Genomic DNA, 20,506 nt, shown 5'->3' with positions numbered 1-20,506 from the left:
TTTGTTTCCTTTTTCTCGTATTTCTCAATATATAAGCCTTTTAAGCAAAATAATAGTATTGATAAGAATATATATATCCAACAATTGGCTAACTATAACATGTGTGCGCATACATACTCTCTTTCTTTCTCTCTCTCTCTCTCTCTCACACACACACACACATACATACACATATACACACACACACATACATACACACACATACATACACACACACATACATACACACACGCACAAACATTTTTAACAATCTTTTTATGTGTGTGCAAAACTCTATCAAACAAACTGCCGGTGCCGTTGACTGTATGAACCGATAGTCTAGTGTTTTGCTCACTCATCTTCATTCACACACCACATAAAAATCTTCATTCATAGGCATCGGTTGCCGACAACGAGGGAGAGAAAAAAAAGAGAGAAAAGAGAGAGAGAAAAAAAACTCTTGTGTTGTCTAACAAACAAATTCACAGAATATTCTTTGACTACAAATAACTTTTTGTATACAGAATTTCAGTCAATGTGTTCATACATACTATGAAAATGTTATGTTTGTGTTATATTTATGGTATGAGTTTTGTTTGTGAGAGTGTGTCTGTATCTGACTATTAAAATATTATAAGCGATGATTAGATAGTCAGTCACTGATGAGTTGTGCTCAGAGTTGGTTATAAACTGTAAGTGTATTATCAATGTCTATCACACAGTGAATGTATTCATCATTTAAATATATATATATTTATTTTGTTTGTTTGAATTAATCCATCAATCAGTTTAATCTTGAAAACTACAATATTTATGTTAAATTTATAAAATATTCATGTCTAAATAATAATAATAATAAAAAAAGAATATTTAATGGTAAATAAATTATTAATATAATAATAATAAATATTATATATTAATTACAACTAAATATTATAATATTTACTTAAGTAATATTTTATTACATTCAAGTTATATGCGCTTTACGTAAGTTATTTTTTAAAAAAAACATTATTATTTATTTAATAAATGTGCTAATTATGTTACATTAAAAATTTATGTTAAATATTTAAATATCTTTATTTGTAAACTTTGTTTATTCATACTATTTACATTATTTACATTAAAATAAACAACATGAAAAATTATATTTGTTTTAAAATTAAAGCTAGTATTTTGTATAAAAAAATACTTAAAAAATAAAGTTTCAAAAATATTTTTTTTCTTCTAAATTGCTCTAAATTTTCTAAGTGCTATAATTAACAAATAATTTAAAAACAATTAAGACATTTTGTTTCAATTACTTAAAAAGTTATATTTTGTTATTAAAATGAAAAAAATTATTAACATATAATTTGACTCAATTTAAGCTTTAATATAAATAAATAATAACAATAAAATTGTGAATTGCGAAATAAATATAATTTACCAAAAAAAATATAATACATCGGCAAATTAAACAACAATTATGAAAAAATCTGCGAAATTTGATACAAAAATAACAGTTTGTTTGCTCATCAAAAAAACAATATATTATTTAATACATCTGATCTCAATTGCAAAAGCAAACACATATAAAATTAAATAAATAAAAAAATACAGTAACTTATGAAAAGAATTGATATTATATTGTCTTTTAATATTTGCTTATTTGTCTAAACTGTCCAAAAAAGTAGTTTATAATAATTATATATATAATAATAATAATAATAATAATATTAATAATATTAACAATAACTATAGCGATAATAATAATAATAAAATGACAAATAATTTTGTCAATAAAACGTTAAGACATGTTGTGACGGACACTAACAGCTCATACACTTTGGCGCCATTTGACGACAGATTGATGCAAGAGTTGGTCAGCGCCGGCATAAATGGTCGACATCTTGGCGTAGACCTGAATACCGGTGCCGAACATCAAGATCTGGACGACTATATCGCCTCTCTGTGCAACCTATCGTTTGGCTGCTATTTGCGGCACTCCATCACATGGACCATAGCCTACCTGATAGCCTATATAATAGTGTTTCTCATCGGACTAATCGGCAACCTATCGGTGCTTTGGATAATCTATGCGTTACGCAAACAGACTAACAGTTCGGTGTCCGTATCGTCCAATAAAGTCTTTTACCGATTTGTCGGTAATCTGGCGTTGGCCGACCTATTGGTTGTTTTGTTTTGTTTGCCGCCGACACTAATTGGAAATATTTTTGGCCGTAAGTAATGTTAAAATAACTAACATTTTATTTTTGATTTAGTATTTTAATATTATTAAAAGCAAACTTTAGTTGAATTAATTCAATAAATAAAACACACCATTGAAATGATGTTCACGTTTTTGTTGTTTCAATGTTTAATGTAAAGTTTAGCACAAAAATTTACACATCATTTGATGACAGTAATAATAATACACACTTTTTTATAGTTTTTATTGAATTTGGATTTTTTTTCTATATTTAGATATAATATATATTATAAAAATAATATTTTAATAAAATATTAAAGTTTATATATATATTAATCTAAAATATTTAATGTTATATACGGTAGGTTGCTAATAAAATAAGTTTAAAGTAAACAAAAATTTTGATTTAATATTTTATTATTATTTTTTAATATATAATATATTTTTAAATATGTTTATTAAGAATAAAACTTTTTATGAATAATTTTTTTTATAGTATTGAATGTATTATATTGAGCTAATAATGTAAATATACCATAGATTTGATAAATTTTTATTTATAGAATTTTTTTTAATATTCTAAAATAAATTTTTTAAAAGTTAATATTAATATTTACCTGATTATAATTATTACACATATTAAAAATCTAAAAATAATTTATTTTTAATATATAGCAATTAATTACTTTTTTTATTTATCTAATATTCCAAGTTTTTTATTTGATTATATTTTTAAACATTGAAAACATACTAGTAATGAATTATTAATTAATAATTTTTACAAATAAATAATAATAGGATAAAAATAAATATTTTTTAATTAATATAATTTGCTATTAATAAAGTTTTATGATTATTTATTTGAAACCCTAGTTACATTCAAAAAATAAATAATAATAAAAATGATACGCAAATTGTAGTTCACATAACTAACAATAAATTTTATTTGCTTATTAAAACATATATTTTTAATTGTTTAATTTAATTTATTGATCAAAATTTTTGACAAAATTTCAGTATATTGACCTAGACCTAGCTAAATATTTTATTATAAGTTATAATTTATAACTGTGTGTCCTAAAAATAAACTACGTGAAATATTTTAATTAAAAAAAATCATCATTAATCACTAAATTCATCTAACTCAAAAAACAAAATCATTTATTGGTTAACCACTCAACTATTCATATAATACATTTATATATATATATTTAGTATCAAAATGTTATATACTGGCCAATTGTTTTAGTTTTTTGTATCATAAATATTAATAATGACATCAATGTAATCCGAGTCACTATCAATATTTTATATGTTTTAAATTGATAAAATTTATTTATTAGATTTTACTAAAATATTTATAGAATTTTTATAGAAAAAAAATATTTAATTTAAACTAAATTTTTAAAAATTAAATAAAATATATATTGAATCAATCTTACGGTAATCTTCGAGTATTATTATTATTATTATTGTATTTATTGTATTAAACAGACATCCGATTTATTGATGAAATTTTATCTCCCATTCCGAGGATTAATGGATACATTAATAGAAAAGTAGATATCATTAATAACTTTACACAAAGTTTATAGCCCTAGAGTTTATAGATATGAAACCTGATTGTAAGTCCATTGTATATTATATAACGTAAATATAAACTTAAATTTTATATATACAAACATTATAGTATATCACAACAATTCATATCATATAACAATGAAAGTGCAGTCAAATACCTTTTAAAAGCATTTTGTGTGTTAAGGACTTAAAAACATAACTGAGAAAAATGTTTGGATTAGTTATTGATATTATCCCACACATAGTGTACATAACGTATACAATACCAATACATGACTATACAGTATTTATAAAAATTATATACAGTTTACTGTATTATATAAAAATACAATATAATATAGATTCTGTATACTATATATATATAGACTATTAAAAAATATATGCTTATAAAAACTTGTTATTAACTAATCACTGGATTTTGTTATTATCCGTTAAATAATCTTAAAATATATTTATGTGCTATGAATTTGACACTAAAACAATATATATATATAACTACGTGTCGGGCGTTAAATTGATTTTGTATTGTAATAAAGTAAAAAAAAGTGTTAGTTTTGGTTGTTTATGTCGATTAATTTAATCATTTAACAGTATATTTGCATAAAATATACTTTTTCGTTGCGAAAATTGGTTTTATCAACTATTTTAGCAATTTTCTAGAAAACAATAATTTTATTTTTAAAACATTTAATGACTTATTTGCTATGTTTAACATTGTTTAAAGTTTTAAAATCATTACCATTAAATAGAAATTTGATCCCTCAGACAATCCCTTTAAAACCCATTCAAAATATTGTATTTTCTAATATATCAATATATGTATATATATATTCAGTATAATATACGGTATAAATGTATAAAATCTATTCAATAATTACAACAACAACAAAATATTTCATGTGTTTAAAAGCATTTTTTGAAAGCCTATTGTTGTGTAAAAAAGGGAATTTATTTTTATATTTCTCTCTACGCTATGTTAACTGTCAGGAAATTATTTATCAATTTTATTATTATTTATAACATATTATTTTATATACGTATTTATTGTAATACAGTAGAATCCCTTGTAATAATCTAATATATATTTTTAATGGGGATTTAATGCCAATAAGTTTAATAATGTACAGAACATTATGTTTATACATTCAGAATATTCTTAAACAGATATATATATATAAATAACAAAAACAAAAAAAATCTAACAAATTCTTTACTAAATTATTATTTTATAAGCATTATTAACATAAGTAAATAATTCAATAGTCAAGGATTTGGAAAACTACCTAATAGTTTATATGATATTAAACATTATTTCAGTTAGACATGTATATGATATGTACTTAAACAAAATGTAAATGTATATTACATTTATTGTATAGTATTGCATTTGTATTATATAGTTATAGTATTATATAGTTTGAAAAAAGTGATTATTTATTTATGAAAATGTTTGAAACCTTTTTTTTAAATATATGATATGATAATAATTTCATACTTTTTTAAACAATGCATTAAAAACACAAAAAGAGTTCATTCACACCCACACTGACATTGATTTTAATATATATCAAAAACATAGTGTATAACCAAAAACAACAAAAAAAAGAGTAGAAAAAGAGTATAAAAGTAAATCAATTCAATAGATAAATGGTATAATTAATTGACACATTGTGTGTGTATTTAATCACAACGATATCAAATATATGGTAACAACAAATAATAGCTATGAAAACATATTTTTCCATAAAATTTATTTTCTCACATTTCTTTCACATTAGTTATATATATATATACAGTATATCTATATATATCTAACCTTTTCTTAATATTTTCTTTCTTTCTTTTTATATGCCATTCATTTACTTTCTCATCGATGATCTATAGCTTGGCTTTTGGGTCGTTTCATCTGTAAAGCCGTTCCCTATCTTCAGGGCGTATCGGTTAACGCTTCGGTGTATACATTAGTGGCCATATCTATAGACAGGTCAGTCCCCGTTTGATTATCACTATATTATTATATACATTTTATTTATATACTACTATTATACACAATATATCCTTTTTCTATTATGATAAATTATATAAGACTCTATAAGGTATATAAGGTATATATATATATATTATTTTCACTCCTATTTATTCACTTAACCAACATTGTTATCTCACTGTCGGTGTGTGTGTGTGTGTGTGTGTGTGTGTGTGTGTGTGTGTGTGTGTGTGTCTGTAAGGTTAGGCCTACCTAATAGTCTTTTGAAATCAAATTTTACACACAAATAAAATGCCGTTTGTGTGGCACAACATCACGTTTGTTGGCGTCACTAATACATGTATAGTACAGTTTATAGTGTTATTACTACTATAGTAGAAAAGAGATAAAGGTCCCTGAACTTAATCCTTCTATATCATCACTTATTGTTTCAGTAAATATACTTTTATATTGAAAAAAGTGTATAAATATTATTAAATGCAATACAAAGAATATATATATACAATATAAAGTAAAACAATTCAAATTTAATACAAGAATATTCTTTCAATGTTTTATTCCAATATAACTACTGTATTATATATTTCTATACAGAGTTTTGTGTACAATATATGCACCATATGTTATGTTATACTTTTTATAAAGTTTATATAATATATTGTATGATTTATACAATAAGACTACCGTATATTTTTAGTGGACAACAATTCAATTTGTTGTTTGACTTTATGTTTCATACATTTCATTACAAATGTTATGTTCAATGCATTTCTTTGCCAACTATTTTCTAACTCTATGTCGACTCCAATATATGGATTCAATTCATAAATTCTGAACACATTTTTCATTACTTATATTCTAGTCTTTACTCTCATTAATAAACTATAAAATAGTTGTATAAATCTATTTATGATTGTAAGATAGATCCTTCACTTTATATTAATAAAAATAATAATTTTTATTATTAAGTTATTTATTTTCTTATTAAAAATAGACTACCAGTATTTATATAAATAATTTATAATAATAATTTAGTTAAATTAAAGATTTTATTGAAAGAAAATTAATATTTTATAATATTATATTTTTAATAATATCATTAATAATAATAGATAATTACCGGTTAAAATTAATTATTTCTATAAATAAATAATATTATTAAAAATATAATAAAATTAAAATATATAAAAGTTTTGTTTATTAATATTAATATAGTATTTAAGTTTGATTAATTATATCAACTATAATTATTGTACATAAAATTAATAATAATATTTATTATAGATACGATATTTATAAATTATTTTATATAATTGTTACTATATCTTTATATTATTTGTTCAATAAATATATAAATAAGATTAATATATAAAAATTTGAACACGAATTTAATTATCAAAAAATAGTTGATAAAATCTCAACAAAAATCTAATTAAAATACTGCTTTTAACGTCATAATTATATTTATTACAATTGTTTATTGTTTATGTATTATTGATGTCTGCACTAAATATTGTATAAATGTATAAATATATTACTTAAACGCTATTTCAAAGTTAGACATTAAAATGAATGTTTGTTTTTGGACACTAAAATTTGGGTTAAATTAATTAATTTTTACTTTATTTAGCATTTGCTAAGCGATAAACTAAATAAAAATAAAATTATATATATATATATAACCAAAACAATTTTGACACCAACACAAACTTCTTAATTATTTTGATTGAATTTTATATAAACACAGATAGACAACAAACTTATTTAATTAAATAATTTTTTTTGTTAATTAAAAAAATATATTTTTATTAAGTAACAGAAATTTAATTTATATGTTTCAGTGGAAAAATCTAAATTATTTGATTATTATATACTATGAATTTGCAATTTTATAGTTTATATTCAAAATTTTGCAATTACTAAAACTTTGATTATATACTAAAGTATACAATAAGTTATATATAAATTGGTTTGAAGTGTTGCCAAATATAAAATATAAAACAACACAAAAAAATGTTTTTTTTATACAAAAGTTTATACAGAATATTCAGTTTTTGTATGCAAATAATTTATATTATTAAAATGTTTTTTATTGTTATATATATATATTTTGAGACACAGATTATTCCCATAGATTAGACATAAGCTATTTTCCCATACAATGAATATAAAAAATAAGATTAATTAATGTGTGACATAACTTGAGGTTAGATATTTGCATTTTGTTAAGATTTATTTATGCATTTTACTGTATATATTATGTATTTTAATCAGATTATACTTTAATGAATAGCATAATTGATTGTTTTTTATATGATTAAAACACAATATATTTTATTATATATTTATATAGTATGTTACCTAATAATATATATTATTCAAAAGAAATTGTATCTTCAAATGAAAAATTATATTTACTTTTATTTTGAACTTAAGTTTTACCGACAAAAGTTTATTTATATTATTTTAATTAAATGTTATTTTTTTAAACAATTATTTTCTTTTAAAACTATTATTATTATTATTATTTTATTCATGACTAAAATTAGATTTGATTAGTGCACTGGGAGATTTTTTTATTGCCTTATATTACTGTATATTACAAATATTGCATCCAATAATATTAAACTACTGTATATCTGTTGATAACAACAATAGAGTAATAGAGTATTTGAGACAAACACATACATAAACACACACACACACACACACACACACACACACACACACACACACACAYACATACATACATACATACATACATACATACATATATACATACATACAAATAGATATATAGTATTAGTGAAATTGGCAATAAACAACAATGCATAACACATAGCTTTTAGGTAAATGGCAATATAATTGCATGCTTAGCACAAATTTGAAGTTTCAATAATGAGATACACAGTCAATATAAACTTAAGCAGATGCTATACATTTGATTGTTATAGATTGTATATATATATATTCAATATACAGTATATAAGGAACAGTATGCCAATTGTAAGGGTGCTGTCGGCAATTTTCATTCAAATACATTGCATTTAATTATAGTAATGTTCCGACAGTAAACAGTAACACACATATACAGTACATAGTGACACAAAATTTATTCATTTAAATCGGACAGTTTATTTTTGTCTTACTTTTATCTATATTATTGGCTAAATGGTATTACATTCCCATATTGCTAACCATTACTGATGGACATTAAGTAGTCGTGTCTTGTGTTTTATAAAATAATATAAATATAAATATATCGACTATTTCTCTCTCTCTCAATAATAGTAAAGAATCTTCACATACCAGTACATTATGGGGTAATTCCTACGGGGGATAGCCATAAGATTTACAAAACAAATAACTGTATATTTATATTATTGGATATTTTATTTAGTTTTTTTCTAAACATAGTTCTAAACATATTTTGTAGGTTTTCCTCTTTTATTATTATTATTATTATTATTTTCTTTTAAGAATATACTTATATATATATATATATAATGTTTTTAGGAATAAAAGTATTATTACTGCAAATCAAGTGAATCTATATTTTTAAAGTCTATTTTCGTTTTTATTTTTCTTTCATTTTGTGTCAGAAAATATTTACAAAAAATCAAAACCAGAAAACGGTTTTTTTGTTATAATTCTAATAATTTGCTGACTTTTATATCAGAAAAAATATCAGTCACTAATAACAATACTAATAATAAATAATAATAGTTACAAACATCAAAATGTTTTATTATTAAATAAATTAGCAATTATAATATATTTTTTATGCAAATATATTTATATTCAACATAATCTTTGATACTATAACTAATTACAATTATATAAAATTAAATTTTAATTTTTTTTTTAACTTATTGTAAGTTATAAAAAATCAATATTGTTTGTGAAGCGGATGTTTACTTTATTTAATCAGAAAAAAATAAAATAATGTATTATATTTAAGATCAATAAAAAAATTGTTTAGAAATCTATTTATATATTTTAATAAATAATATCATACATTGAATTCAATTTCACTTTTCTAATCATTTATATTTCCTGTTATGTAACACATGTTGTTTTTCATGAATATCTATTGATATAATCATCTTTTATTTTGAATGTTAGCAAAATAGATAATGCTCTTTAAGTCATTACATAAGATATTGATATTTTATATATATATATATATATATTATAATATCATATTTATATTATAATACGGTATATACATATATATTATCTAATCAATTAAATTATATGCAATAACATGACATAACATATTGCTCCAGTGATGTCTTATTTAGTTATATACTATTTGATTATAAGTTTTATTTTTATTTTTATTTTGATTATCAAAACCAACAACTGATGAATTGTTTCTGGTATTAAACATTTGGACAGTTAGTTTGGTTTTGTTGTTGTTGGGTCTGATTATAGTTATAATATGATGTGTGTGTGTGTGTGTGTGTGTGTGTGTGTGTGTTTGTACGGGCTTTTTATTTTTTATTGATATATGAATAGATATTTTCATTGAAATGTTAGATAACAAAATTGAAAAAATAATAATAATGTATAGACTATTCAATAGTCTGTGTTGTTGTTGTTGATATAATTTATATATTATAATAATATCTGTTTAACGTCAAAGTAATATTAGGCAATCATATAATAATAATAATAATAATAATAATAATAATAATAATAATAATAATAATAATAATAATAATAATAATAATAATAATAATAATACCTTTTAAACATTTTGCTTAACAACAATTATTGTAGTCTCAGTTGTTTTTTATTGTTTTTTATTAGACAATAATTAGCAATTGATTTGGTAATCAATAGATAACAAAGGATAAGTAGGAAAAAAGATATTAAAAACTAATACTTGATATTACAGTATTATATTAATAGTAGAGTAATATCTTTATATCGTATATACAATTTATTTATATACAATATATACTGATATACTATATTTATATATATATATCGTATATAGACTTTAGTTGTATTAATATTAAATGCTTTCTATGAATGAGTTTTAATACCCGAGGTTTTCATGGACTGATGGGTCGGACATTAGTCGCGCACAAAGTTATCAGACAAACCATAATATCTTTTATTGCTTACTCACCCATTCAGTCATTTACTCACCCACTATATTGATTGCCTTTAAGTTGTATTTATATTTTCAATTATTAACTAGAAAAATGTTATATAAGTGTTTAGATTTAATTTTAAATCACTATTCAAAATATAAATAAATACATAAATAAAATTTTAATAAAAAACAGATTATCTTTTAATAAGTATAATTAACTAATATGTTAAACTCGAATATTAAATATTTTTTTAATCATACTTCAAGCTTGAAACTTGAAACACATTAAATAGTTTTGATATAAAGTACAGTGAAATTATTAAATTATTGCTAAATGTTATTAATGCGTGATATCATTGAACTACACTATACTGTAGTTTATATTAACAACTAGTGGACAATATTAAATATTTAACATCACGTGACGTTATTATTAATACCATATACTTGCATAATAAAAAAGTGTGTGATTGTAAATTATATTAAATGTTTTATTTAAATGTGACTGATCACACATACACACACACACACGCACACACACACACATATATATATATATATATATATATATAAACACACATACACATACACACTTATATATAATACATATATAACTTACTACTACTATTACATTACTATTATTACTATACTACTACTACTATAATAGCATTATATTAATATAAATATATGGAGACAAATGGCAATAACAAATAATAAAAAATATCCGAAATCACATAACGTGATACAATTTTTCATACAAATAGATTTATATTCAACAAACAAAAAACAAAACAAAAAAAACATATTTTATTAGATCCCTGACCTCAAGTGTGCGCACAGTTATCCCTATCTCATCCCTATTTATTTTGATTTATTTGTTTCTTTTTGATTATTTTTATTTTGGTAAAATCAAGTTTATATATATTTATACATATATAGTATTATTTTTTTTTAAATCGTGTTTTATCTGTATTTTTACTTATTTAATATTAGGTGCTATATCTTAACAATATAATAGATTTTTACAAAATGTTACTATTGATGGTGTAAATTTAATTATATTATTATTAAATTGAAATTTACAAGTTTTTTTGGTAATTTAAGTTACGACGATTTTATTTTTGCAAATTGATAATTGTTTATTTTTAGAAAATAAACCACATAGATATCAATAATAAAACCAATTTTTATTGTTTTTTATTGTAAACAATTTGCTGACATTGTTGAAATAAAAACTATTTATTGGATTGAATAAATAAAAAAATATATTTATATATAAAAACACAAGTGAATTGAATAAAAAATAAAAATGACCTAAAATTTTGTTATTTCATTTGTATTTATTGCTGATGAGATAAATAAAATAAACTTTTTTATGCAATTGTGTGTTAAATCAATTATTGATACTTAAAGTAAATGATTTATTTTCTTATTTAATTTGATATTGAGATTTATTTACACATCTAGACATTAGGTTTTATTTTTTATACAATATATCACAAGAAAACATGTTTATAATATTAAATCTATATTTATTTAAATATTTTTTATATTTTTACAAAATTTAATTTAATACTGTAATATTTTTAATAATTAATTTTATTATTAATAACGTTTTTAATTATAAATTTCAATCGTAAGTTAGTATACAGTATACTGTAATATGAATATAACTTATGTTTAAAATGTTTGTATATATGTTTGCATATGGTTAGTGCATATCAATAATATTTAATATTTCAAATATGTAATACTAAAAGATAATACTATAATTTTATAAATTATAAATATGTCTTAAAAACATATGCTTTATTATTATATTATAATAATATTACAATAACATAATAAAAATAGACATAAAAATATAACTTAATATAATACTATTATTTTAAATATCAATATTGTACTTATACTTAATATTTTAAATATTAAACTTTAAATTTTTAAATCTTTCGTTCAAATCTGATTTAATAAAATTTAAAATAAATCGATATATATATATAAAATATTTAAAAATATATATAACAACATTAGTATAAAATAAAACTAGTTTTTATAAAAACAAAATAATAAACCTTATTTTGTTGAGTTTGAAATAACTTTAAAATTTATAAAGTTTTCAATATATAAAACAAAATTTTTATTACGTCAATATATTTATTGCCCAAACATATTGTTTAAATTATTAAATATATACTTTATTTTTTTTGTCTTTTCAAAAATAACAAACAGATTTTACGCCATATATTACCCATTGGGCCGTAAATGTGGCAAAAACTTGTGCCGTATTGTTATAACACTTATATGGATCCTATCGTTTGGCGTGTCGTTCCCGTGGCTCATATACTTTGAATTGATGCCAATGTTTACTGAAAAGTACACCGAATTACAGGTTATTATTATTATTATTAAATTTTATCTCAATTGTTATTTTTTATTATTATTATTATTTTATCTGAATTTTATCTATAATCATATTAAAAACATTTCATTACTATACAATTAGTAAAGATAAAATATAATTAATTAATTTACGTCCAATTAATGTCTAAAATAAAAGTTTATTATACAGATATCCAGCTGTTAAATAGCTGATTGATATAAAACTTAGATATATATATATATAATTTTTTTTATATATATATATATAATATAAAATGTTTGTTTTTTGTTTTTATTTTTATGTGTATTAATATTAGCTTCAATTATATAATATTGTTTTTGTGTCTCTTATCGTTATGTTATGTGTCAAAAGCGACAATTTTTTTCAATAACTAAACTAAAACAAAACAACAACAAAAATCATTACATTAAATGCCAAAACCATATGTCGTGAGCGGAATTAATAGATTGTATCAAGGTTAACTAATAATATTATCTACATATTAAACTGGTATAATAACCTTTTATGTATTAAAAAATGTAATGTTCAAACATACAAATTAATTTATGAATTTTTTTGTTCGGTAAAAAAATTTTTTATCATACAATTTCATATTTTATTAACAACAGTATATTCTGTATAAATAGTGAATTTTTTTTATAATATAATAGTTTTTTTGTTGCATTATTAAAATTCACGTCACAATTGACAATAGAGTTAATAATCTAATTATATTTTAGTGTTTTTTTAGCAGTTGTTGTTTTTCAGGCATTTTTTTGTGGAAATATATTTTGTTTTAAATGTAATTCTATTATTATATAAACATTTTTCATTTATTAAATTATTTAGTTATATTCAAACAATTTTCAAATCACACACATATATACACAAACTAGTGTTGACAAAAAAGATAAATTTCTAATATAATTGATAAATTTCTAGAAAGTTTCACAATAAAAAGATATTTCTGTCAAAATTATTCAATTAATAAAATATTTAATAAAATTATTAACAAATTTTATATTATAACTATGTATAATAACTTTATTTTATTAATTTTTAAATATAAAAATCCCATTTTCTATAATAGTAATGTGTATATTATTTATCAATAATACAGTATTACAATAACTTTATATGAAGATCCCATAGTATATCAATAAAGTAAAATTCCTATAGAAAATTATTTCTGAAAAACCTTATAGAAATTTTCTTAGGGAAATTTATTAGAAATTTTCTATTTGCCCATTTCTAACACACATACACACAAACACACAAACTCATTGACTGATAATATAATAAAATAATTTCATACAATAATAATAATAATAATAATAATAATAATAATAATAATAATAATAATAATGTTTTTTACTGTTAAGTTATGTGCAGTTGTTTGTGTCAGTCAGTCATCACTAACCGTATAAATGAGTCCCAAGTGAATCATTTCAACTAATAAAATGAAGAAATCAATTGACATAACTATTAAAAACATTTTTACTTTCATTTTTTTGAGTCTAATAATAATAAAAACTTTTTTTTTAGTCTTCTTTCAATACTTTATTGACCCACAAATGATGACATTATAAGAGATACACTATTAGGTACTTGAACTCAGTTTTAGATTTATATATTGAAATAAAGATAAATATAAATAAACAAATAAATGCAGTATTTTTTGTAGTTAATGACTATTAAAACGTAAATTGCTAGTGAATTATAATTATATGATATTAACTAATAAATTATTTATTTCACTTAAGTTTTTACTTATTTATATTATTTATTTTAACATTTAATAAGTATATTGTTACAAAATATAAAGTTATAATTTTGTTGATTCATTTGATTTATATGTATCTATATTAATATTGTTAAGTGAAATCTAATATTTATCATAATATGAAATTTTATTGTCTAACTTATAGTAAACACAAAATATATAATATTATATTAGAGAAAAACTTATTCAATATTTATAAATAGCAACAACAAAATATAATAAAAAATATATATATATATTGTTTTTATTTGTAGGGTTTTATTGTATTTGCGAAATATTTGACAGTAATGGTCACTTAGTAATATACATTTATTAACAAAATTAATGTCAGCTTAGAGCTAATAAAATTAAAATTTATTACAAATTTATTGGTTGTCAATGAAATTTATATATTAGTTGTTTTTTATTGTGGATAAAATTAGTTAAATACAATTCTAGGAAATCATATCAAAATTAAAATATAAATAATAAGGGCCCAAAATAATTAAGATTTAATGGTATTTAATTAAGGTTAAATTAGTAAATAGCATAAAATGCATATATTTTAAATGATAATATATTATAGTTAAATAATAAATATACTATAATTTTAGCAATACAATAATTAAAGCATAATTGTTGCTAGGCAATAAACAATTACTTTATTATAGTTAGTTTATATACTTAATGATAATATTTAATTACAGATAAATATTTAAATTATTAACAGTTAATAATTAAGATCAAATTATATACTTTTATTACTATAAGTTATACAGTAAATGTTTATAAATATTTTATTAATTAAGCCTATATTGTATTAACCAATGTTGATATACATTAAATTTTATTTTTAGAAATTTTATTAATTAAATAAGAAAATAACCAAAAATTTTATTTTTATTATAAATGATTTATTTATTTACATTATTATTGTATGTATTTATATTTGTTGAATACTATTTTGAACTCAACACTTAATATCAAACATTTACGTTATTTTTTTCGGATAATTTATTTTACTTTTATTTTTCTTATATATTTTTTTGCATACATTGGCAGAACATTTTGAATAAAAAATTGCACACAAAACACATTTAAATAAACTTAAAATAATACAATAATATAACTGATTTTCTCGTAAAATTTCTATAATAATAGTCAACATTTGCTTATATACTGAATAAAAATATATTGATGACTGAATTTATTGACTCAATTACTTAAACATAAAAAAACTCACTGACTATTGACACATAAATAGTGTCATAAATCGATACAATAAATAAGTTTTTTTTGTTATGTTGTTTTGTAAAACAATTTTGACGCCAAAGCCATGGGATTTAAAATTTAAAACAATTTTCTTTTTGTTTTATAGCTATTGAAAAAAATATATTATAATACAAAGCTATATATATATATTAGACATCATCTGATCTATTATTATATTATTGAATATTTCTTTTTTAAAGAAAAAATTGATAAAAATTGATTTTAAATTTATATAAATATATATATATATTTAGTTTACAAATAATCAATATTTTTCATACGCTTCAAGTGAACTCTTTTTAAAAACTATTTAAATTATAAAAATATACATTTTTATAAACATTTGTTTAATACTTGTATATAATATTATATATTTAAACTGTATCTAACTTATATTTTATAAAAAATTAATATACATGTAATTTTAAAATAAAAAATATATGATATTAAAAATTTATAAAATTTAATAATATTATAGCAATTTCTATTAATAATGATAATATTCTATATTATATTATAAATAATTTTATATTAATTTTAAATGTTTTTTTAAAAGCACTAATTGTTTATATAAAGAAACTAATAATATATTGAATATTACTTAAAGAGTACTTCACTGCAAAATTTGTATAATAAAATAATTATAAATATAAATGATAATTTTTATTTTCAAATTATTATATAATTTATTACTTTAGGGCATATAATATATAATAATATATACAATATAAACTGTATAGGAAAAAGTTAATTATCTTTTTAATAGATTTAAGAAATATATTATTAAATTTTATTCAGTATATTGTTTTTAATTTAATAAGAATAATAAGTATAATCATATTGAAAATTTATTATACTAATATATAAAACTTTGAAACTAATATAGTTCATTGGTAATAACCTAATATAATATAATAGATTCATTTATTTTAATAAATTTAATAATGTTTAGACATAATGTATGTAATACTTGAAAATCATAAACACTACTGACTACACATTACAAGTGTAAGAAAAATGTAATAAATAGTCATTTTGTTAGATTTAATCATAGATTTAATATCATAGGTTTATACATAATATTTACTATACTTACAGTAAACTAATTTGTGAAATATTATATAATTTATTGAAAAGTTGAATGCCTTATATCAGACATTAAATAGTCGGGAGATTTGATGATAAAAAATGCTATTTTTAAATTTAACATTCAAAAGTTAAAATTAAATATGTATGATATGAAAAACAGGTCAAATATATATATATATATTTATTTATAAAGTCTATATTACTTTGTTTGTAACTAGCATTTTGCAATTAAAAATATTTTTGGATAGTTTACTGTTTTATATCTATTTTTATTATTTTATTTTTTACTTTGATATGACGTAAATCTATTTAAATTATTAGTTTAAAATATGATTATATTTAAAATAAAATTATTAGTTTTTTTAAAAATACAAAATATTGTTTTATATAATACATTAATATTAACATTTAATGTCTTTGATTGAACAGATATGTCAAGATGTGTGGCCAACTCCTAGTGCCGCCAAAACCTACTTTTTAGTCGTCAATCTTGGCTTTCAATATCTGTTGCCGTTGTCTATCATTGCATTCTTCTATATACTGATATTATTGAAGATAGGGCGCCGACGGCTACCCAAACTGGCCCGACATTTACCGGCCAATCTTAAAGATGGTAACCAACAGAGCAATCACGTGATCGAGAGGTCCAAAATAAAAGTATTCAAAATGTTAATCGTAATTGTAATGTTGTTTGCCCTGTCATGGCTACCCCTGTACGTGATATTTGCATTTATCAAACTCGGGCCGACTCTGGACGAGAACAGTTGGACAACACAATTGTTGACCACAGGAGCACCGATAGCTCAATGGTTGGGTGCATCCAATTCATGTGTTAATCCGATACTGTATTTCTTTTTTAACAATAAGTTTCGAAGTTTTTATAAAAATTCGTGGAAAAAGACCTTTTCGTGTCTGTCCTCTCAAAGAGACGACAAGACTATTGTGACGGCTGTTTAACAACAAATATAATCACTATTTATGTTTAATTGTCTATTAGTCTGTATATGGGTTGAGTGTATGTGTGAGTGAGTAGAGAGAGAGAGAGAGAGAGAGAGAGAGAGAGAGAGAGAGAGAGAGAGAGAGAGAGAGAGAGAGAGAGAGAGAGAGAGAGAGAGAGAGAGAGAGAGAGTTTAAATGAGTGAGTGATGACTTGTCCCTAAAGAGGTTTTTACGGCAAATTTAATGATTTAAGATAAAAATGACAACACAGACAACACAGACAATGACAAACAAAATACTAATCAAAAAACTGTTTTTTCAATGCCTTAGACACACAGTTCTGTGTAAATATGTTTAGCCATAAAAAATAAAAGAAGATATATATAATACATATAGAAAGTATTGCATTATTAATTTAATGATATAGAAAATGTATAAAAATAAATATTTTAATAACATATTGTGAATGATTACAACAGAAAACTCCAAAAATGTTTAAATTATTTAAAAATTTATATAAAACTATATAATAAATATTAAATTGCTCTCTGAATAGACTAATGGTTAATGTATGTGAAATGTAAGTCAAGCATTAAAAACAGTATAATTTGTTTTAAAAAACATAAGCATTCAATTAGTACAGTACTAACAATATATATATACATATAATATATGTATAATAAAGAATATTCTGTAATTTAATATTATATATAAGATAATATTGTTAACTTTGTTTTATAATACATTATACATTATCTTTAAAAGAAATTTGATTACTTGATAATTTAATTAAAATTGTAATTTATTTAAATTAAAAAACAAAATTTGTATATGTATTTAATTTTAATTAATTGCCCTTAAACTATTTGTGTTTTCATATAACACAATATACTGTAAATGATTAGTAAATATATTAATGTATTTAATTATCAAAGACAATATTTTTATCAATTAAATTTATATTTTTCTGTTATTATAATATAAAATATTATAATACATCATCAAATATAATATTATGTTTAAAATTATTTAATATTAAAATTTATTATTTTATAATTACTGTATATAATACCAAATATTATGTAATGTGTGTATGTATTTATGTATTATTAAAATTATATAAACTTTATTGTCTAGACATGTAAAAAATATATTAATATAATTATTTAAATAAAAGCTCAAGTTATGTGAAATATTATTAATATGTTGAAAAAAACAAATAATATCTAAATTAATTATATATTTATTTTGAATAATTGTTAAAACAAATATATGAATAATTTATAGTAGATAATTATTTCTAATCCATTTGCAAAAAATACAATATTAATTGTTTAGTTAATTTTATTATTGAATACAAATGCTTTTAAAATTTTATTATTTTTGTCATAATAATTTGATATAACTATAAATGTTATATATATATACTGTATATATAATCATATAATATACCAATGATGTGCTTGACTGATAACACGTGTATGTAATAAATAAAAACTTGACTAAATCAGTGACTAAACTAGATTATCAAATAATTTTTTATTAGTATTAGTCAATTATTGATATTATAATAATTCAATGATCAAAAATTGTCAAAAAATAAGCTACAATTGTGGGAAAAGTAATAATAAAAATAATATTGTTGTGACAACAACTAATTTTATAGTTTATAGGTTTAAATTATATATCAATCAAAAAATAAAATTATTTTTATTTCAATATAATTTCACTTTTTTTTATTTATATAAACATTTATTTAATGGACCATAAGTTATGGTCTATAACTCGTTTAACACTAATATGAATCCAATATAAAACATTTGTTACATTTATATTTATATGATTGACACATCAATAGTCAATATTTGCCAATAGTTTAGTTTGAAGGACACAATATAATTGTATAATAAATATGTGACAATCGGTCGATCAAATAAACAAACATTAATATTATAGCTCAAAATTATTGTATGATATCTAGAAAAAAACAAATAAAAAATTTCTAGAAAATTTAACTGAAATACATTTCTATAAAAATTTTATTTATTATTAGTATTAAACTATAGGAAAACTAAACAAATATTAATAAATTTACTAATAAATTATATTTAGTTGCTGTTAATATGATATTACAATATAACAAATATAAAAAACAAAAATAATTTTAATGATTCTATAAGTTAAAAGGATTTTTATTTTTAAAACATTGTAGAAAT

At 20.3% G+C, this 20,506-nt stretch overlaps 1 protein-coding gene across 1 annotated transcript; it reads left to right on the top strand.

The window, feature by feature from the left end:
• The first annotated feature begins 1,741 nt into the window (after positions 1-1,741).
• LOC128955631 (neuropeptide SIFamide receptor-like) lies at positions 1,742-18,400 on the top strand. The gene is made up of 4 exons (XM_054301305.1): positions 1,742-2,201; positions 5,636-5,735; positions 13,078-13,237; positions 17,781-18,400. Exons 1-4 carry the CDS (start codon positions 1,742-1,744, stop codon positions 18,306-18,308), a joined length of 1,248 nt encoding a protein of 415 aa, XP_054157280.1. The 3' UTR covers positions 18,309-18,400.
• Positions 18,401-20,506: the final 2,106 nt, after the last annotated feature.

This window comes from Oppia nitens, unplaced genomic scaffold (genome assembly GCF_028296485.1).
Source record: "Oppia nitens isolate AA-2021 unplaced genomic scaffold, nextdenovo-longstitch-racon4-pilon3 scaffold2_pilon_pilon_pilon, whole genome shotgun sequence".
NCBI classification, from domain to species: Eukaryota; Metazoa; Arthropoda; class Arachnida; order Sarcoptiformes; family Oppiidae; genus Oppia; species Oppia nitens.
The sequence above is the reverse complement of the archived record's forward strand: the minus strand, read 5'-3'. Positions and strand labels throughout refer to the sequence as shown.

What these genes read in the sequence shown, in the direction of transcription:
- LOC128955631 (XM_054301305.1), top strand. Translation starts at nt 1,742, where the DNA reads ATGACAAATAATTTTGTCAATAAAACGTTAAGACATGTTGTGACGGAC. An exon ending in AATTGGAAATATTTTTGGCC is followed by an intron (nt 2,202 to 5,635) that starts GTAAGTAATGTT and finishes GATGATCTATAG; the next exon opens with CTTGGCTTTTGGGTCGTTTC. An exon ending in AAAAGTACACCGAATTACAG is followed by an intron (nt 13,238 to 17,780) that starts GTTATTATTATT and finishes TTGATTGAACAG; the next exon opens with ATATGTCAAGATGTGTGGCC.